Source organism: Pseudochaenichthys georgianus, chromosome 11 (assembly GCF_902827115.2).
Source record: "Pseudochaenichthys georgianus chromosome 11, fPseGeo1.2, whole genome shotgun sequence".
NCBI classification, from domain to species: Eukaryota; Metazoa; Chordata; class Actinopteri; order Perciformes; family Channichthyidae; genus Pseudochaenichthys; species Pseudochaenichthys georgianus.
In genome coordinates, this window is record NC_047513.1 from 24,218,411 (window position 1) to 24,238,072 (window position 19,662).

The window sequence follows — 19,662 nt, forward strand, 5'->3', positions numbered from 1 at the left end:
CAGAAATGAAGATAGAATGAAGAGGTAACTAACACGAGCAAATACATGGTGCTCAAGGTGTAACACATGGGAGTAAAAAGAACAGCTGGTCTCATGCCAAAATGTATTTTTACTTGAGTGTAGGAAAATTACATGTATTGCTACTTGTTCAGTATGCGTCACGCTTCGTGCATCGTGCTGCTGGTGTTCTCGCTCTCTGGGTCTGTTCAGGTTAACAACCATTTTATATTGGATCCAATCTTCAGGCCCTTGGGTTTGTATTCTCTTGGCTTTTCAGTTCATATCTTTGAATGGATTTGGATGTAATTGTACGATGAGTTTCTTTTGCACTATGTCTTAATGTATTTTAAAGCACTTTGAATTGCTTTGATGTGCTATATAATAAACTTGCCTTGCATTTTAGATCAGCTATTCTTTGATGTGCTTTAAATTGGCTACATTTATATAGTGTTTTTATCTAAAGCATTCAAAAAAACATTAATAATCCTTGAACTGGGTAATACAATTATGAATACAACAGAAAGGTACATGCATGTTGTTTTTGTCAACATGTCGACGTATCCTTGGGCAAGATACTTAACCCTGAGTTGCTCCCGATGGCATGCATGAGCAATTGGTACTGCTCTTTATGAATGATTTGTGAAAGGGTGAATGACTTGATTTATGTAAAAGCGCTTTGAGGGGTCGTAAAGACCTGATAAAGCGCTATACAGTAGTACAGTCCATTTACCATTTCTTATTTCTCTGTACTTTCGCAATAAGGCTTAAAACTGTATAAAATAAATTATGAAATTTGAATAAAAATAATGTGTGCTATTTGTACATTTTACATGAAAATGTGTTCATAGGTCTGACTAGTTTGACATTTTGAAGAATAAGCTTCTTCTTTTTTCATAGAAAATTGACTTGGGCGGTATCGATGTCAATGTGTGTATTTCCAGAGATGTCAAAATATCCCTTTTAAAAGCAAGAATGGAAAAGCAAGATTTCAACATGCCACAGAAATATAGTTAAAGTTCACCCAGTACATGCAGCATCTAAAAAGAAAGAGGAGATACAAGAAAAAAAAACTGGACTATTTGTTATGGATATATGGCATCTGAGACCCTCCCACAATAAAAGGTGGAAGTCCTCACCAAACCACGGCTGACTAATCGGGACGAGTGTGAGGAAATCCTCAGGGAAGAGTGACAGCCAGGGACGAGGGGTGTCTGCACTACCCTCACTGCATAGATCACAAACCAATAACAGGGCTCATTCCCCTCCCTCTGTCCCAGAGGAGGGGGCTCTGGGGTCAGGGGGGCGTGTCGCCGTGGTTGAGCCCCAGCAGGAGGAGGCGTGGCGGGCCGTAACCTGCCTGATGACGCTGCCCTGTAACAGCATCTGGGCCTGTCTGAGAGACATGAGGCTATAGTTACACAGAGACGGTTGTGAGAAGACACTTGAGCTGAGTGACCCTGAACGTGCCACCAACACGTCACCATGCAGGAGGCGGTCTAACACGTTTACTCAGCAAAACTGCTAACAGAAACCCAGCCTGACCGTCTAAATGTCCTACTTTGAAAGTCCCCTGTTATACTGTTTTTCATAAATATATTACAGGTCTCAGATATATACAGAACATGTCTCTGAAGTGTTTGGCTCGAAATACCAAACAGATCATTGTAGCATCCCATAATCCCCTCTGTTTCAGCCCCGTTTCAAAAGTGCTGATTCTCTGGCTGAAGTCGAATAGTCCATTTAGCTTAGGAACCTTCCTAACGGAGTGAAATGACCCGGAAGTCCCTCAGTGGCAGCCATGATAAGTGCCGATCGAATTCTAGATGACAGGAAAGGAGGTTTCAAACTTCCTTTATAACCTCCTTTAGCTTAGGAACCACTGGACCTCCCTTGACGAAAGGAGAGGAGAAAATGCTGCCCCACAATGCCTTGCAGCTGCAGCATTTGCCGTCACACAACAGTCGGCCGTTCACGGAAACAACCGATTATGACGGAGAAATGATAATATCATTTCTCCGTCATAATCGGTTGTTTTCATGATTATATCATGAACGTTACGGTGCTTATTAAGCTTTTTAAAACGTATGTGGTAAGTTGCACAAGTGCTTTGTTTTGAACGTTCATCAGTATTATAATCAAAAAGAGAAATATGAACGTTAGTTTTTACTGAAATGATCAAATAAAGTCAACATCTCACAGTCTTTACTGAGCTGTGTGGGTTTTGTTCAACTTTTAAAAGATGTTTGAATGGTGATATACACAGTGATAGATGTTATGGACTAACGTTTATAATAAATACATCTGTATTGATGTTAAGATCTTTAGTTCATACAATCATACGTATTGGGATCATTTGTATTAATGTGGACCGGAGGGAGAGGGTGATGAGCATAAGTTTCACTTTCCTTTTTTATTTCAATTCCAACTTTGGTCATGAAGAATATCTTTCTCTGTTGTCCCCGTTCATAAAGCAAAGCAGCAGCATCAGAGCACGGTGCAGAGTCTCTAGATGACTTTACAGGAGTCCCTCGTTCTTATTGAACATCCATGTTGTTGTCCGCTGTATAGAAAACTGTGGTTTCCATAGTTTCCCCACAGCAGCAGACGCACATTCATGACGTCCGCTGGCGCATCATAAACACGTCGGATAGTGAAAGTGCATTCGGATTCTCTAAAGTACCGCAGTCTCTTCTCCTAAGTCCTTTTGAATTCTCCTATCCACTATCTCTTAACCCCGTGACGTTTCACTCAGAGGTCAAGGAATAGGAGATAGGGTTAGACGTTAGGAGCTGATTTTTTGATTATCCGACCGCAACCCTAGTCTGTTACTTTAGATGAAAATAAGGAGCCCCTCCCCACGCCCCTCTGAGAGAGATCATGTGGTGAACACAATGGTGCTCTAGGAGAAGATTCAGGTGATAATGTGGGGGGTGGTGGGGGTGTTACCTTGGTTGGTGATTGGCTAATGGTTACACAAGCCAAAAAATCGTTATGACATCACAAAGTGGCCAAAATCTGATCAGCTCATTTTCAGACAGGTTTTTATATAAATGGATCAGGACGAAAAGTGAGACAATCTTTTTTCCTGAAACATTCAGAATCTCTTTCCACAGAGGGAACACATGTTTATGTAGAAAAGACATGAAAAATTGCATTTTGCATAATAGGTGACCTTTAAATAGTAAAATACTATAATAACACTTCATATTGACACATATAAGCATTAAAAATAATGAACTTCCAAACTACTGTACATGAGAAAAAATGTACATTGCACAATGGTTATGGAAAATATGAAATGATTCTGTAAATTGTTCTGAATTATTTCCAGGAAATACGTTATTTAATGTGTTTTACTTATGTATTATGTCTATTACATGTATCATCGTATGTCTTGACTAATTATGTAAAAATGAAGCATTCAAAGTGTTTGAATCTGTTGAATCCTCAACAATGACAAAAACACATTACTCCAACAAGGATCGTTTAATAACAAAAATTATAATACAAACAAATTGAGTGGATTCATTTCTGACCATGTGGAGTGATCAGGCACATAATCACCATCAAACAGCTTTTGCATTGAATATTTGAGGCTGTTAGAAACCTGAGCTTGATACAAAACGTCATGAAGTGTGTGTGGTACAAATGGATGTTGCAATGATTAGGAAGCATTACAAAAGGTAGAGTGAAAGAGTATAAATACACGGTATGTACAACTGATGGACTATATTCCTCAATGCAGAATCAGACGGGCGCCGCGCAGCTCTTTCATATTTTCTTCTGTACAGTTGGGAGTTTAATAAATTGCCTCTGCTGCCAACTGAGAGCTTCAACAGGGACATAAAAAAACAAATGTGTCTCCTGGCAGCCACCCAGTGCTGAAAAGTATTTGTTTTTCCTCACTACTCCTCCCGTATACTCGCTAATGATTTGTATTTCTTTTAAATTAGCTTTGAGAAGGATTGGCTGAGTCAGGGTGCTGAGCAGAAATAATAAACCATGTCCCTAGTCGGCAACAGAATCACAAGTTTGACAACAAATAATACGGGGTAATGATATTGTGCAGGCGACCGCGGGGAAACCAGCTTTGTCAAACTTCAATTCAGGCTTTTCATTTCAAGGGTCACAGGTTGAAGGTCAGGGGTCACGGAGCAGCGGTCACTAGGAGGGGGCGTCTTCTCCGTGGATCGCCTTATACTTGACCATCTCCTCTGGAAACACTTTGCCCAGCTCGGACACCAGAAGGCTCTTGAATTTCTGTCATAAAACACAACAGAAGAGGTGGGTTTATAAGTGACTTGTAACTATTTTAACTTCATGATGAAGGCAACACATTTTTATCTTTCACAGTCAACATGTTTATATTTTACTCTTTATTCCTGTTTTGGAAGGAAGTCTGAAGGAAGGGGCGGATTCTTTTCGGCTGTATACTTTCAAACTTTCAAGTTGTACTTTTTACACTACTACGGCTTCCACAGATGACATTTTTTTATGGATTTTTTGTCAAAGCACTTAAGATATTCATTGCTATCGGGATGTTAAGAGCATTCCATGGAATATAACGATAGTTACGGCTGTAACTACGGTTCTATGAGTCCCGGATGGCCGCCAGAGGCGGTGCTTTAGCACTGGATATGTCCATCGCGCGCATGCGCAGCTCGAGTACCAATAACAACAAAGTCACCTGTGACCCACGTGACACCGGCTATATCAGCCGGTATTGTCAGAGGATCTGTTCCCCGAATCTTCTCGCGAGCACACAAGAATTCTGAGTGACAGGGAACTCTGGCGGTCATCCGGGACTCATAGAACCGTAGTTACAGCCGTAACTATCGTTCTATTTTGTCCCTACTGACCGCCAGAGGCGGTGCTTTAGCACTGGATGACTTATACCAACAATGTCATGAAGAATCCAAGCCCTTGCTCACCACTGGAAGCAGCGGAGCTCGGCAAAAAGACCACGCCCAAAGAATGGGGAGTGGCAACATTGACCTGATGACAACTGGAGAATGTGCCAGAAGACGCCCACGACGCCGCGGCGCAGATGGTCTCCAGGGGCACCCCTCTCAGGGCAGCCCAATATGTTGAGATGCTCCTTGTAGAGTGGCATCTCAGCCTGATGGCAGGGGGCGGCCACTGGCCCCGTAAGCCTGTGAGATGGTATCGACAACCCAGTGGGGCAGCCACTGGTTAGAGGGCCTAACCTCCTTTAGTGCCGCCAGGGCAAACTCAAGAGTTGCTCCTCCTGCCGTATACAGGCAGTAGCCTTGATATACGCCCTTTGGGCACCCCCCGGGCACCCCCCCGGGCACAGCAACTTCGATGTGCCGTACTCCTGAATGTCAAAGCGTGCCAGCTGGGCAGGCTGATTGAAGTGAGTTTGTGGAAGGACCCCGGGCGGGAATGCCACATTTGCCCAAAGGGCAACGCCTGAGAGTCTCACCTCGGGCATGTATTGTTTATGGAGAGGACATGCGACTCCCCGACTCGCTTCCCTGAGGCTATGGCAAGCAGAAATGCTGCCTTCGTGGGCAGCCACCTAAGCCCCACCTGGGCCAGGGGCTCGAAGGGAGGAGATGATAGGGCATCCGGCAGCAAGGGCAGGTCCCAAGCCGGAGCCCTCGGGGTGCCAGGGGGACGCTGCCGTAAAGCCCCTCTCATAAAGAGGGACACCGTGGCGCCGTCGACCCGAACATGTCGGGCAGAATCGCAGCCACATAAATTCAGAGTGGAGTGAGAACGTCCACTATCTAGAAGGGACTGTTGTCTAAGCAACAATGTACATGCTGTCCCCAAGGAACACGCACATTCTTGCCCCCCAGTTGGGGTAGAAAGTGCATGAGTGCAAGCTGCACGGCCCGAAGCTCTAGCACGTTGACCCGGCGCGCACTCTGCTGGGCAGACCGCTGACCCTGAACGGTCCTGCCCTGCCGCACTGCACCCCACCCTGAGAGACATGCACCTATGGTGATGGTCTCCTGGCGGGATGGGATGGCGCCCATGGGCACGCCTACCAGGAGATAGGCCCTGCCCCTCCAGCGTGACGCAGAGTGGAGGCAATGCTGCGACACCCTGACTTCCCTGTGCCTGTGCCACTTGGCGTCCAAGTGAAGGCTGTTCAGCCACATCTGCATGGGGCGCAACGACAGCGGCCTAAGGGCCCAGCGGCCGAGGCAGCTGCCAGTCTGCCCAAGGGCCGGAGGAACTGAATATAAGGCACCCTCTTGCCCGGCCCACGTGGAAGTAGGCATCTTTCGGTTGAGAACCACTCCACCTGTGCGTATGCAGTAGTCAGCATATAGAATGGCAGCACCTTCAGGAATCTGTTGATTCCTTTGAGGTCCAAGATCGGGCGAAATCCGCCGACTTTCTTGCTCACGAGAAAGTATGCCGAGTAGAACCCCCTGGCTAAGCAGAGGGTCTTACTGGGTTGATTGCGTCCTTGGACAAAAGGACGGACAACTCTTGGCCCAGAGCTAGGGCCCCTGCCGGAACGCTGACGACTGTCAATTAGACCCAGCCGAAGGCTAGGGGCCGGAGCTGCGGTCCGTACCCCTGGGTTAAGGTGAAAACCACCCAAGGGACGGAAGTACAGACTGCCCAGAAACTGAGCTGCTGCTGGGAAAGCAGCCGCCGACCACCCCCGGGATTTCAGAGCCCAGCCCCCCGGACCCCGGAGCCTCTTGGGGGGTTCCGGTAAGGCTCTGGGGCACGAGACATGGGGCACGAAAGTCGTTGGGAGGCGGTTGAGTGGGCCGCTAAGACCTCTGCAGACCACCCCTGTAATCCGGCGGCTGAGTGCGGAGGCTGAGTGCGGCTGCTAGAGCGGCCCCTGGGCCTGCTGGGAGTGGGCACAGGTCTGCGAGGACCCGAGTGCGGCGCTACATGAATGAACCATTCTGTAGGTAGCCAGATGCAGCGTAGCCGGGAACGGGTGCGGGAACACAGCCTTCACCAGCTACCTGCTTAATGGAAAGAGTAGAGCGTTGCTGCTACTCGCCGAACAGAAAGAGGGATGTAATTACACCCACGTTACCGGCAGAGGGAGCGGGAGCGAGAGCACTGCCTTCACCTGGCTGGATTAATAAACACGGCAGTTCAGCGTCTACCAGGAGCGGGGGCGAGAACACTGCCGGCTGAGTTAGAGACGAATGCCAGATGCAGCATAACCGGGAGCGGGTGTGGGAACACAGCCTTCACCCGCTACCTGCTTAACGGAAAAACAGGGAAGTTCCGCGTCTACCAGGAGCGGGGGCGAGAACACTACCTTCACTGGTTGAGTTAGAGACGAATGCCAGATGCAGCGTAACCGGGAGCGGGTGCGGGAACACAGCCTTCACCAGCTACCTGCTTAACAGAAAGAGTAGAGCCGCGCCGCTACTCGCCCAACAGAAATAGGGATGTAATTACACCCACGTTACCGGCAGAGGGAGCGGGAGCGAGATCACTGCCTTCACCTAGCTGGATTAGTAAATAAGGCAGTTTACCAAGAGCGGGGGCGAGAACACTGCCTTCACTGGCTGAGCTAGAGGCGAGTGCCAGATGCAGCGTAACCGGGAGCGGGTGCGGGAACACAGCCTTCACCAGCTACCTGCTTAACGGAAACAGGCAGTTTAGCGTCTACCAGGAGCGGGGGCGAGAACACTGCCTTCACTGGTTAAATTAAGACGAATGCCAGATGCAGCGTAACCGGGAGCGGGTGCGGGAACACAGCCTTCATCAGCTACCTGCTTAACAGAATAAACAAGGCAGTTTAGCGTCTACCAGGAGCAGGGGGAAAGAACTGCCTTCACTGGTTGAGTTAGAGACGAATGCCAGATGCAGTGTAACCGGGAGCGGGTGCGGGAACACAGCCTTCACCGGCTACCTGCTTAACGGAAAAACGAGGCCGTTTGGCGTCTACCAGGAGTGGGGGCGAGAACTGCCTTCACTGGTTAAGTTAGAGTCGAACGCCAGATGCAGCGTAACCGGGAGCGGGAACACAGCCTTCACCAGCTACCTGCTTAACAGAAAGAGTAGAGCCGCGCCGCTACTCGCCCAACAGAAATAGGGATGTAATTACACCCACGTTACCGGCAGAGGGAGCGGGAGTGAGATCACTGCCTTCACCTAGCTGGATTAGTAAATAAGGCAGTTTACCAAGAGCGGGGGCGAGAACACTGCCTTCACTGGCTGAGCTAGAGGCGAGTGCCAGATGCAGCGTAACCGGGAGCGGGTGCGGGAACACAGCCTTCACCAGCTACCTGCTTAACGGAAACAGGCAGTTTAGCGTCTACCAGGAGCGGGGGCGAGAACACTGCCTTCACTGGTTAAATTAAGACGAATGCCAGATGCAGCGTAACCGGGAGCGGGTGCGGGAACACAGCCTTCACCAGCTACCTGCTTAACAGAATAAACAAGGCAGTTTAGCGTCTACCAGGAGCGGGGGCAAGAACTGCCTTCACTGGTTGAGTTAGAGACGAATGCCAGATGCAGCGTAACCGGGAGCGGGTGCGGGAATACAGCCTTCACCAGCTACCTGCTTAACAGAAAAAACAAGGCAGTTTGGCATCTACCAGGAGCGGGGGCGAGAACTGCCTTCACTGGTTGAGTTAGAGACGAATGCCAGATGCAGTGTAACCGGGAGCGGGTGCGGGAACACAGCCTTCACCGGCTACCTGCTTAACGGAAAAACGAGGCCGTTTGGCGTCTACCAGGAGTGGGGGCGAGAACTGCCTTCACTGGTTAAGTTAGAGTCGAACGCCAGATGCAGCGTAACCGGGAGCGGGAACACAGCCTTCACCAGCTACCTGCTTAACAGAAAGAGTAGAGCCGCGCCGCTACTCGCCCAACAGAAATAGGGATGTAATTACACCCACGTTACCGGCAGAGGGAGCGGGAGTGAGATCACTGCCTTCACCTAGCTGGATTAGTAAATAAGGCAGTTTACCAAGAGCGGGGGCGAGAACACTGCCTTCACTGGCTGAGCTAGAGGCGAGTGCCAGATGCAGCGTAACCGGGAGCGGGTGCGGGAACACAGCCTTCACCAGCTACCTGCTTAACGGAAACAGGCAGTTTAGCGTCTACCAGGAGCGGGGGCGAGAACACTGCCTTCACTGGTTAAATTAAGACGAATGCCAGATGCAGCGTAACCGGGAGCGGGTGCGGGAACACAGCCTTCACCAGCTACCTGCTTAACAGAATAAACAAGGCAGTTTAGCGTCTACCAGGAGCGGGGGCAAGAACTGCCTTCACTGGTTGAGTTAGAGACGAATGCCAGATGCAGCGTAACCGGGAGCGGGTGCGGGAATACAGCCTTCACCAGCTACCTGCTTAACAGAAAAAACAAGGCAGTTTGGCATCTACCAGGAGCGGGGGCGAGAACTGCCTTCACTGGTTGAGTTAGAGACGAATGCCAGATGCAGTGTAACCGGGAGCGGGTGCGGGAACACAGCCTTCACCGGCTACCTGCTTAACGGAAAAACGAGGCCGTTTGGCGTCTACCAGGAGTGGGGGCGAGAACTGCCTTCACTGGTTAAGTTAGAGTCGAACGCCAGATGCAGCGTAACCGGGAGCGGGAACACAGCCTTCACCAGCTACCTGCTTAACAGAAAGAGTAGAGCCGCGCCGCTACTCGCCCAACAGAAATAGGGATGTAATTACACCCACGTTACCGGCAGAGGGAGCGGGAGTGAGATCACTGCCTTCACCTAGCTGGATTAGTAAATAAGGCAGTTTACCAAGAGCGGGGGCGAGAACACTGCCTTCACTGGCTGAGCTAGAGGCGAGTGCCAGATGCAGCGTAACCGGGAGCGGGTGCGGGAACACAGCCTTCACCAGCTACCTGCTTAACGGAAACAGGCAGTTTAGCGTCTACCAGGAGCGGGGGCGAGAACACTGCCTTCACTGGTTAAATTAAGACGAATGCCAGATGCAGCGTAACCGGGAGCGGGTGCGGGAACACAGCCTTCACCAGCTACCTGCTTAACAGAATAAACAAGGCAGTTTAGCGTCTACCAGGAGCGGGGGCGAGAACACTGCCTTCACTGGTTGAGTTAGAGACGAATGCCAGATGCAGCGTAACCGGGAGCGGGTGCGGGAATACAGCCTTCACCAGCTACCTGCTTAACAGAAAAAACAAGGCAGTTTGGCATCTACCAGGAGCGGGGGCGAGAACTGCCTTCACTGGTTGAGTTAGAGACGAATGCCAGATGCAGTGTAACCGGGAGCGGGTGCGGGAACACAGCCTTCACCGGCTACCTGCTTAACGGAAAAACGAGGCCGTTTGGCGTCTACCAGGAGTGGGGGCGAGAACTGCCTTCACTGGTTAAGTTAGAGTCGAACGCCAGATGCAGCGTAACCGGGAGCGGGTGCGGGAACACAGCCTTCACCAGCTACCTGCTGAACGGAAAGAGTAGAGCGGTGCTACTACTCGCCGAACAGAAAAAGGGATGTAACTACATCCGCATTACCGGTAGAGGGAGCGGGAGCGAGAGCACTGCCTTCACCTAGCTGGGTAAAATAAAGAAGCTTAACAGTATACGCAAGACGTTAGCCGAGCGGCTGCTGCTAACGATCAAGCGAGATCAAGTCAAATAACACACATGTTTAAGACCAGATAACTAGCTTCTAAAGAAGAGAATAGCACAGAGCCGTAGTTACAGCAGTAACCATGGCCAGGGCTCACACGGCATCTAACCGTAGTTACAGTAGTAACTCTGGCCAGTACTTACACAGCATAGAGCCGTAGTTACAGTAGTAACTCTGGCCAGTACTTGCACGGTTTGGAACCATAGTTACAGTAGTAACAACCCGTAGCCCCGACTGTCAGTCGCGAAGCTTCACGCGGCCAGCTGTTTGCAGAGAAATCCCTCAGATCAAACGTTCAAACCTGAACGCTGTAGGCTACGAAAACGTAGCCACGGTACCCTCGCGCAGCGAGAAGATGAAAAGGGAACAGATCCTCTGACAATACCGGCTGATATAGCCGGTGTCACGTGGGTCACAGGTGACTTTGTTGTTATTGGTACTCGAGCTGCGCATGCGCGCGATGGACATATCCAGTGCTAAAGCACCGCCTCTGGCGGTCAGTAGGGACGAAATAGAACAAAAAGTGTATCTCGAGCCGGTTTCTGAAACTTACCTACCCCACCTTTAAGAGGAAAAAAAGGTAACAGATAACGGCTGGTCATCCAACGCGATGAATTCAGCTATCTTGGCTGTTATTTTTTTGGCCTTTTCACTGTTCTGGGGCAGTTTCTCTTTCCTTTTGAAAGTCTCTTAAAGTGTCGGTTGTTTCAGTGCCGTTACCTGAGTGGCCGCTGTGTACTCGCTGTGTTGTTGTTGGTGTTTGTTTCTCAGGTAGCGTATTAGATTGGTCGTGTTGAACGTAGCTCTGTTCTTTCCACCACGCGGAACCTCCGCCTTGCAAACACTTCTGGCTGTTACACTGCCTTCGCTTTCAATTTTATAATACTTCCAAACTCCTGACATTTTCTCTGTCCCGACTCCCGAGTCACCAACTGAACGTAGCCTCTTGTTAGCTTACTGCTACTAGTAGACACTGCGCCCATTCTGTTGCCAGATTTGAGAGAAATAAGCAACCAGGTCTATGAAAACAAGCCCAAAAGAAGCAACACATACATGATGTTGTGTAATTTTAAACCAAAACTAAGGCCTCAGGATGACTTTAAGACGTGAACATGGTCATTTTTGTTTTGTAATAAAATAAAATAATGAGTACTTAGTTCCGAGAACTTTTACCCCCATTTGTAGTGCCTTCTAGAGAGGTGGTACTATCGTGGGTTGAAAAAAGTACCAATTTCTGATTGGCTGGGCGAATTGCAAACCACACCCCGTAAAACTCTGAAAAGTTTTGTGAAGCCGCCATTGTATTTGCTGGCATTAGCATTATTAGCATTAGCCCCGCGCACCAACACAGAGAGACTAACTTATAGCAAAAAAATAAAAAAACATGGGAGCGGTGGAGTGATGAGGAGGTGTCGGCGTTCTGGCGATTTACTCGGAAGGCTTCAGTAGAAGCTGCTGGGAGTCCCTGCAGCTTCTACTGAAGCCAGTCCCCAACTCCGGGGACTTCCGGCCGGGGACTTTGGGTGACAGTATACGCCGTGAAGTGGTTTGCGGCCTGCCAGTAAGAAGTGACGTCAGCGGCTTCATTTGCGTAATCTTCCCTCAGGGAACTTATTCCGGTGTGAACGCGATCTGTACTTAGTTCAATGGGGGTACTAAGTGCTGGCACTAAGTGCTGGGCACTAAGTGCGGCAAAGTACTTGGTGTGAAAGCGGCTACTGTGATAATTGATCACATTTCAGTGGCATCATATTCAGTAAATTGACTATAAGAAGCACCGACTAACTCACACTACTCTGAGGATCTGATGTGAATTAGTTGAGAGAATATCATTTGAATATTGTGGTTTTGTTTTTTCATCTCACTAAACATCATCACTTAAAAGGTCCCATGTCATGCTTTTCCGGTTATTACCCGTCCCCTTGTGTGTTATATAGCTTTAAATGCATGTAAACGGTCTGCAAAGTCACAAACCCTCAAAGTACACCCTGTGTCCCACCAACACGGCACTCAGACCCCACGAAGAAACCAATGTGAGTTTGGAAAATTGCACAATATAAATATATTCTAGTAGACCTCAACAATGGAATTATGATCAGTAGAAATGGCCATGACATGGGACCTTTAAATCCAATCGATTAACAAACAGGACTCCTGTTAAATCAATATATTCATCTGATTACTCTTATAATTATAATTTCACTTGAAACTACCAGTAGGTTAATTTTGCACCAAAGCACAACAAATAGCCTTTAAAAGTTGTTCTTTTGTAAAGAATAGTCATTAGATGCGTAATCAGAATATGTGTTTAAGGATATATATATATATATATATATATCGTAATAAAAGATTTTGGTATTTTTGCCTAGCCCACCCACTTGGATTCCAAATAAGTGCTGTGTATAGCCACATAAACACACACATATTTAAGCATTGGGTTTAAGGACAAATAATTGTATCAACAACAAAAAAGGCCACTGGGGAAAAAGGTTAGCTGAAGGACATGCCTCTTTGTTGATTCTCCTTGAAAAAGGGGACATTTTGATCTTTAAAAACATTCCAAATATCCTTGGGAGCCGTTTAATCAGTGGAATAGTTTGTTGGCTCTGTTTATATTTTGTTCTGTGTCATTGGAGGGGAATCTCAGCGACCCTGGGACTATCTCTTACCGTCATGGTGTCAATCTTCCCTTTGACCTGCTCGTTCCTGGCTAAGGCTCGCTCCAGACATTCCTTCGTGTACAGCTGTGGGTTTCGACCTTGGTCAATGTATCTGCAAACACAAGGCAAAACAATATCAGTCAGGGGAACTGAGAAGCACAGATAAGGTTTTATTAATACCAGTTGCTAGATTGCTAATACAAAGCTTTGTTTGCTGTTTTTCTACAATTTCAGCCATCCTCCACATGAATACAGTAAATTAGAAGTGGCCACAATTTCCAAATTTGTATATTTTGCCAGTATGTGTAATCTGAATTCAAAAGTGCCTCTTAATAATCAAAAATAAAAGTAAAATGTGCAATGTAGCGTAACCACAGGTGAAGAAAAGGGAATGGAGATATACAATTGTGGGATTTTATAATGGGCTTTGGCGAGGCTTTATCGCAAAGTAATATATATTCTCTCACACAACACATACATGTATTCAGCAAAGGTGGAAAAGTACCCAGATTATTGACTTGAGTAAAAGTACTGACACCACCATGTAAAAATACTCAATTTCAAGTAAAAGTACCACATCAAGAATGGTACTATAAAAGTATTTAGGTACGATTAGGAACATTTACCTAAAGTAGTTGGATTAAAAGTACTATATATTAGAATATATTAAAAGGTCCCATGTCATGGCCATTTCGACTGATCATAATTCCATTGTGGAGGTAAACTAAAATAGATTTATATTGTGCAATTTTCCAAACTCACATTGGTTTCTCATACAGCATCTCTGTATAGTCTGTGTATTCACTCTCTGTCCTAAACGGCTTGTTGGAGCTGTTGATTTGCACATTTCATGGTGATGCTCAGCCTCTCCCCTTAACTCCTAACAGTCATCATCATGTCAACCACAACACAGAGAAATACTGATAGAAATGTGTGTGTAGTTGTTAATACGTTGCTGACAGAGGGAACTACGTTTGAATACAGATTTAAGAAATATCAGTTTTTGAGCATGTCATAAGCATGTTTTGTCTTGACTATATTACAACTATATTATAATAAAATAATATAGTATTTATGACGTATTCACCTGTAAGCGCATACTGAATGACATACATGCACTGCACATTTACCTCACTGTATAAAAAAGTAACTGTGTTGATAATAATAATAAACAGGAATTATATTTGCAAAGTAGCCTAATTTGTTTCCAAAACAAATTACATTGCTGCCTATTAATTTTCTGTTAACCCACTAATCATTTTAGTTACTTAATTATAATGTTGGATGGTTTAATCTATACCAAATAATCAAATGTTTATGTTTATGTTTATTAAGGATCCCCATTAGCTTTTTCACTCGACAAAAGCTACTCTTCCTGGGGTCTGACACTTAAAACAATACAACAATAATACAACAATAATACAGCAACATTTAGGACATAAGTCCTGACATCATTAACAACATTAAAAACATCACCAATATCATCAACAACATGCGATCAAATTAAATTAAGTTAGGGTTCACAGCTCATTAGTAGATGGCCCTTTCTTCTTGAAAGAGGCTCTCAACTCTATTTCAGTAAGGTAGTTTGGCAATGAGTTCCATTCTTTTCAAATCAAATCAAGTTTTATTTATATAGCACATTTATAAACGATTTTTGGTCGAGCCAAAGTGCTGTACATATAATAAAAATAGCCTACAGTAGAGACACTTTACAGCAAATACAACAGCAGATTGTTCAGAATATCAGTATGAGAAAAACGACACCCTCTATCCTTAGACCCTCTGTCCTTAGACCCTCACATCGTACAAGGAAAGACTTACAGAGAAAACCCGCAGTTTAAGGGGGAAAAATGGGAGAAACCTCAGGGAGAGCAACAGAGGAGGGATCCCTCTCCCAGGACGGACAGACTTTCTTACTTTCAGTAATTTCTGTAAATGTGTTTTTGCTGCTGATGACCATATGACCGGACAGTACTCAAGATGTGACAAAACCAGAGACTGAATGACTTGTTTCAAAGTGGTTGGTGTTACATACTTTGTACATTTTCTCGCCACAGCTATGCTCCTTCCTATTTAGTTACGATACTGTCTATTTGCTTTGTCTACTGTAAACCAGAATCAAGAACAATGCCAAGCAACTTAGTCTCGTTTACCTCTTCCACTGGCTGGTCTTAATTGAGGATTGCTGCTTAACATATGTCTGGATCCGAACACCATTGCTTTTGTTTTTGCAATGTTGAGTATCAGTTTGTTATTGTTGACCCAGTCTGCTATGGCTTTAATCTCTATTTTAAGTAGATAGTTTAACTCACTGCATGTTGATGCTGTACTGTACATTGTGGAATCATCAGCATACATTATTACACTGGACTTATTTAATACATAAGGAAGGTCATTTGTGAATATAGATGCAGCAAAGGCCCAAGCGAACTCACCTGTGGGACCCCACACTGCAACACCTTACTTTCAGAAAAGCTCCCATTGAAAAAGACTCGCTGCCTTCTCCTAGTCAGGTAGCTCTCCATCCAACACATAGCAACAGAATCAAAGCCATAGCGTTTGAGTTTGTTCAGCAGCAGACTACGATTGATTACATCGAAAGCTGCGCTAAAGTCTAACATCACAGCTCCTACAAGCCTCCTATCATCCATGCTCTTTAACCAGTCGTCGGTCATTTGTGCAAGTGCTGTACTTGTAGACTGACCATCTCTATAGGCATGTTGGTAGTTCGTTGTCAGATTGTTACTTTAAAAGTAGTATTGAATTTGGGTGTATACTATTTTTTCTATTAATTTACTTAACACTGGGAGGAGACTTATAGGTCGACTATTGGAACCAGCAAAGGTTTTTCTTTTATCCTTGGGTAATGGGATGACCTTGGCTTCCTTCCAGATCTCGGGGCACACGCCTTGCTCTAAACTTTTATTAAAAATGTGACTCAATAGCTTGGATATGTATTTGGCCGTCATTTTGAGCAGTTTACCATCCAAGTTGTCAATCCCAGGAGATTTATCATCGGACAGATGTAAAAGCATATTTTCAACATATTCTTCTGTAACATTGTGGAATTCAAACATGCACTGCTTTTCCCTCATGATACAATCTTTAATGATGTGATGTGACACTGTGTCCTCGACTGCACCCATGGCATTCCTCAGCTTATCTACTTTATTTGTAAAATAATCATTAAAATGATTTGCAAAATCTGCTGGCTTGGTAATGAATTTACCCTCGGTTTCTATAAAGGAAGGATGCATGTTTGAGTTCCTCCCCATTATGTTATTCAATATTTTCCATAATTTCTTTCCATCATTCGTAGAATCACTAATTTCCTGCATGTAGTATTCCCTCTTTCTACATTTATTCAATTTAGTTACCGCATTTCTTAGTTTACAGTAATGTTGCTTGTCACATAGAGAACCTGTTCTGTCTGCAGTTTTTTTTAGCATCATCTCGTTGGACCATTAAACTTCTCATCTCGTCATTCAACCAAGGTGCACACTTTGACCGGGCAGACCATTTTCTCATAGGAACATGCTGATCGGCAATCCCCATGAAAGACTTCATAAATACTCCCAGTGCTTTTTCTGGGTTTTCCTCATGGCAAACATCAAACCATTGCACGTTCTTTACCTCCTCTACAAATTGTTCCTGATTAAACCCCTTATAAGACCTTCTATAATTTATCTTGGAGCCAGCCTTAGGTATTTTGGTCTTGCGTACTATAGCAACTAGATTATGATCACTAAAGCCAACTGTGAGTGACAACGCTTTAGTGCAGTGCTCTGGCCTGTTAGTAGATGTGGTCAATGCAGGTCGTTGTAATAGCCCCATGTTTATTTGTAGCCCTTCTGGTTGGTGATGTTATTACCTGAGTCATATTACACATTTTGGCAGCTAATGCAATCTTGTTCCACATGGGGCATTTCTCATTGAAGGCATTGATATTCAGGTCTCCCATGACATATATTTCGCTATTACACTCAGCTGTATTATCTACCATTTCACAAATACCATCTAGATAGTTTGAATTGGCACTCGGTGGCCTATAACAGCATCCAATTAATATGGGTTTTAAATGTGGCAATTGTATTTGTAACCATAAAGTAGGGGTGGGGAACCTGCGGCCCCCGGGCCGTATACAGCCCGCGAGACAATTTGGTACGGCCCTCGAGGTAATTTATAAACACACGCAAAAAAGAAAAAAATTAAAGAAATCTAGACCGCAAAATAATTAAACAAGCGAGTGCCTGTTTTCCTGGCCATGGTCAGGGTCCTTGAACACAACACGAGCCTAACGTGTCATCACGTGGTATATGTCTCATCTGACAGGGGTGTAGTGCTGACGGAGAGCACCAGAACGCCACTCCGGGACTTCCAAAAATTGCAGTACCCATAAGGAGCCGTACACATGCCGCAGTTTTTGCGTGGCTGTGTCTTTAGTTGAAAGCCCAGTGGCGATCTGTTCATCTGACATACTGATCATACAGACAGTCAATAACTGTGTTGTTATTAGCATCTGGTTAGCTAGCTATGCTAACGAATATAAGAAGCTTTTTCTCCAACCAGTGAGGTAAATGCACATCTTTATATGATCATTATAGTTATAAAAAAACAAGAGAATAAAGTAAACAGGTATAAAATACTATATGACAGTAAAAAAAAGTTGTTATTAATAAACAAGAATACAGTTTGAAAGGGGAGTGATTTGTAAAATATCCATAAAGAAAATGAAATCAGCGTACAGTTCTGTTTCATATGGGTGTTGAGAGATGTGTCCATAGATCTCCTAATGTTGCTCTCAAAGTGCACCAGATTGATGCTTTTAACTTCAACATTTAAAAAAAAATCTTCCCGGGGGAGCATGCCCCCCGGACCGCCCTAGAGGAGATTAGGTCCCCCCCACTTAAATCATGTCCACATGGATAGGAAACTAAATACATTTGGACACATCTTGTGTCCACATCTTTCTGTTTTGGTGGTCATGCCACAACCGTGCACGTGCATGCTGCATGCGCGAGTCATGCTAAGATATCTGGATTAATAGGTTGCTTTTTCTTTGCACAGCATGAAAGAAAGGCCAAATGAATGGGCTGTGATTTTAGTATTTTTAAGCAGAGGTCAATAATTTGTACGGCCCTCGGAGGGTGTTGGAAAAATTGAAATGGCCCTTGAGAGGAAAAAGGTTCCCCACCCCTGCCATAAAGCTTCTATTTCATTTTTCATTAGGTCGTATCGTACTTTAGCTGGAATATGATTTTGTACATAAATCAAAACTCCGCCACCATTCTTATCTCTATCCTTTCTGAACAGATTGTAACCATGCATTGCAACCTCTGAATCATCAACAGATGAGTCCAGGTGTGATTCTGAGATAGTCAGTATGTGTATATTATTTGATTCTACCAAATGGCAGAGTTCATGCACCTTATTCCTCAAACTACACACATGCAAGTGAGCAAGTAACATTCCCTTCTTTGGCAGATTAACAGAATGTGACATTATTGTCATGTGTTCATAATTAGTTCATATCAGATATACCTTAAAAGTCCAGTGATACAATTAGGTTCTGGAGTGCTGTGGGGGGCGGATTATCAGCTTGTCATGCCTCAGGAAGGCAATCTCTCCCCTCTCCCCACAATTTAGGGAGTAGCTATTTCCTTTTCATTCTGACTGCTTCAGTGTAATCTTCATTAATGTAGATGTTGGTCCCTCTTAGATTTGTGGCTCTCTCCAAAACCGCTGATCTGTCCTTGAACCTCAGGAACTTCACTACTATGGGTCTGGGTCTGGTATGTTAAAAGTATTATGTGTCAAAATACAGTACTTGAGTACATGTACTCAGTAACTTTACACCACTGGTATTCACAGCTTTAAAACAATGACATACTAAAGCAGAGGTGTAAGGAACATATTATGTAAAAGGTTAAAAAGCCGGAAAATCACAAAAACACCACGGATGACGTCACTCACTCAAACACCTCCAGAGGAACGTTGATCTCGTGCAGTTGCTGGCGACATTTCTCTATGTCCTGCAGTCCAGAGATCATCAGATTCCTGAGAAAACAGGCCCATTAAATGTGTTAACAGGGTGTTTATTTACAGATTGGTGTCATTTATAAGGTTATGTATATAAAACTCACAGTTTCTGGTTGAGTCCTGCCTGGCTGCTTGGTTGAAAATCGCTAACGATGATTCCCAGCTGTCGAATATTCTCGATAAATTTCTCCAGATGCTCCTCCAGGTTATCAAATTTCTCCGCCATCTTAATTATCTGTATCTAAACTACTAAATATAAATATAAGCTGTTCCGTTTAGAGGAAGCGTTTTGTCAAATGTTGGCTACGACAGTCGGAACACCGAAATGCTTTACGGTAGAGACGGAGCCAATTGGTGTGGTTGCTGCTCGGTAACCTAGGTAACGACT

At 45.2% G+C, this 19,662-nt stretch overlaps 1 protein-coding gene across 1 annotated transcript; it reads right to left on the reverse strand.

Moving 5' to 3' along the window:
• Nucleotides 1-3,471: 3,471 nt before the first annotated feature.
• Nucleotides 3,472-19,615, reverse strand: med10 (mediator complex subunit 10). Its single transcript, XM_034094527.2, has 4 exons — nucleotides 19,379-19,615; nucleotides 19,209-19,292; nucleotides 13,242-13,344; nucleotides 3,472-4,260 (listed from the first exon to the last, which is right to left on the reverse strand). The coding sequence occupies exons 1-4, from the start codon at nucleotides 19,498-19,500 to the stop codon at nucleotides 4,165-4,167; spliced, it is 405 nt and encodes a 134-aa protein (XP_033950418.1). The 5' UTR covers nucleotides 19,501-19,615; the 3' UTR covers nucleotides 3,472-4,164.
• Between the last annotated feature and the right edge of the window lie 47 nt (nucleotides 19,616-19,662).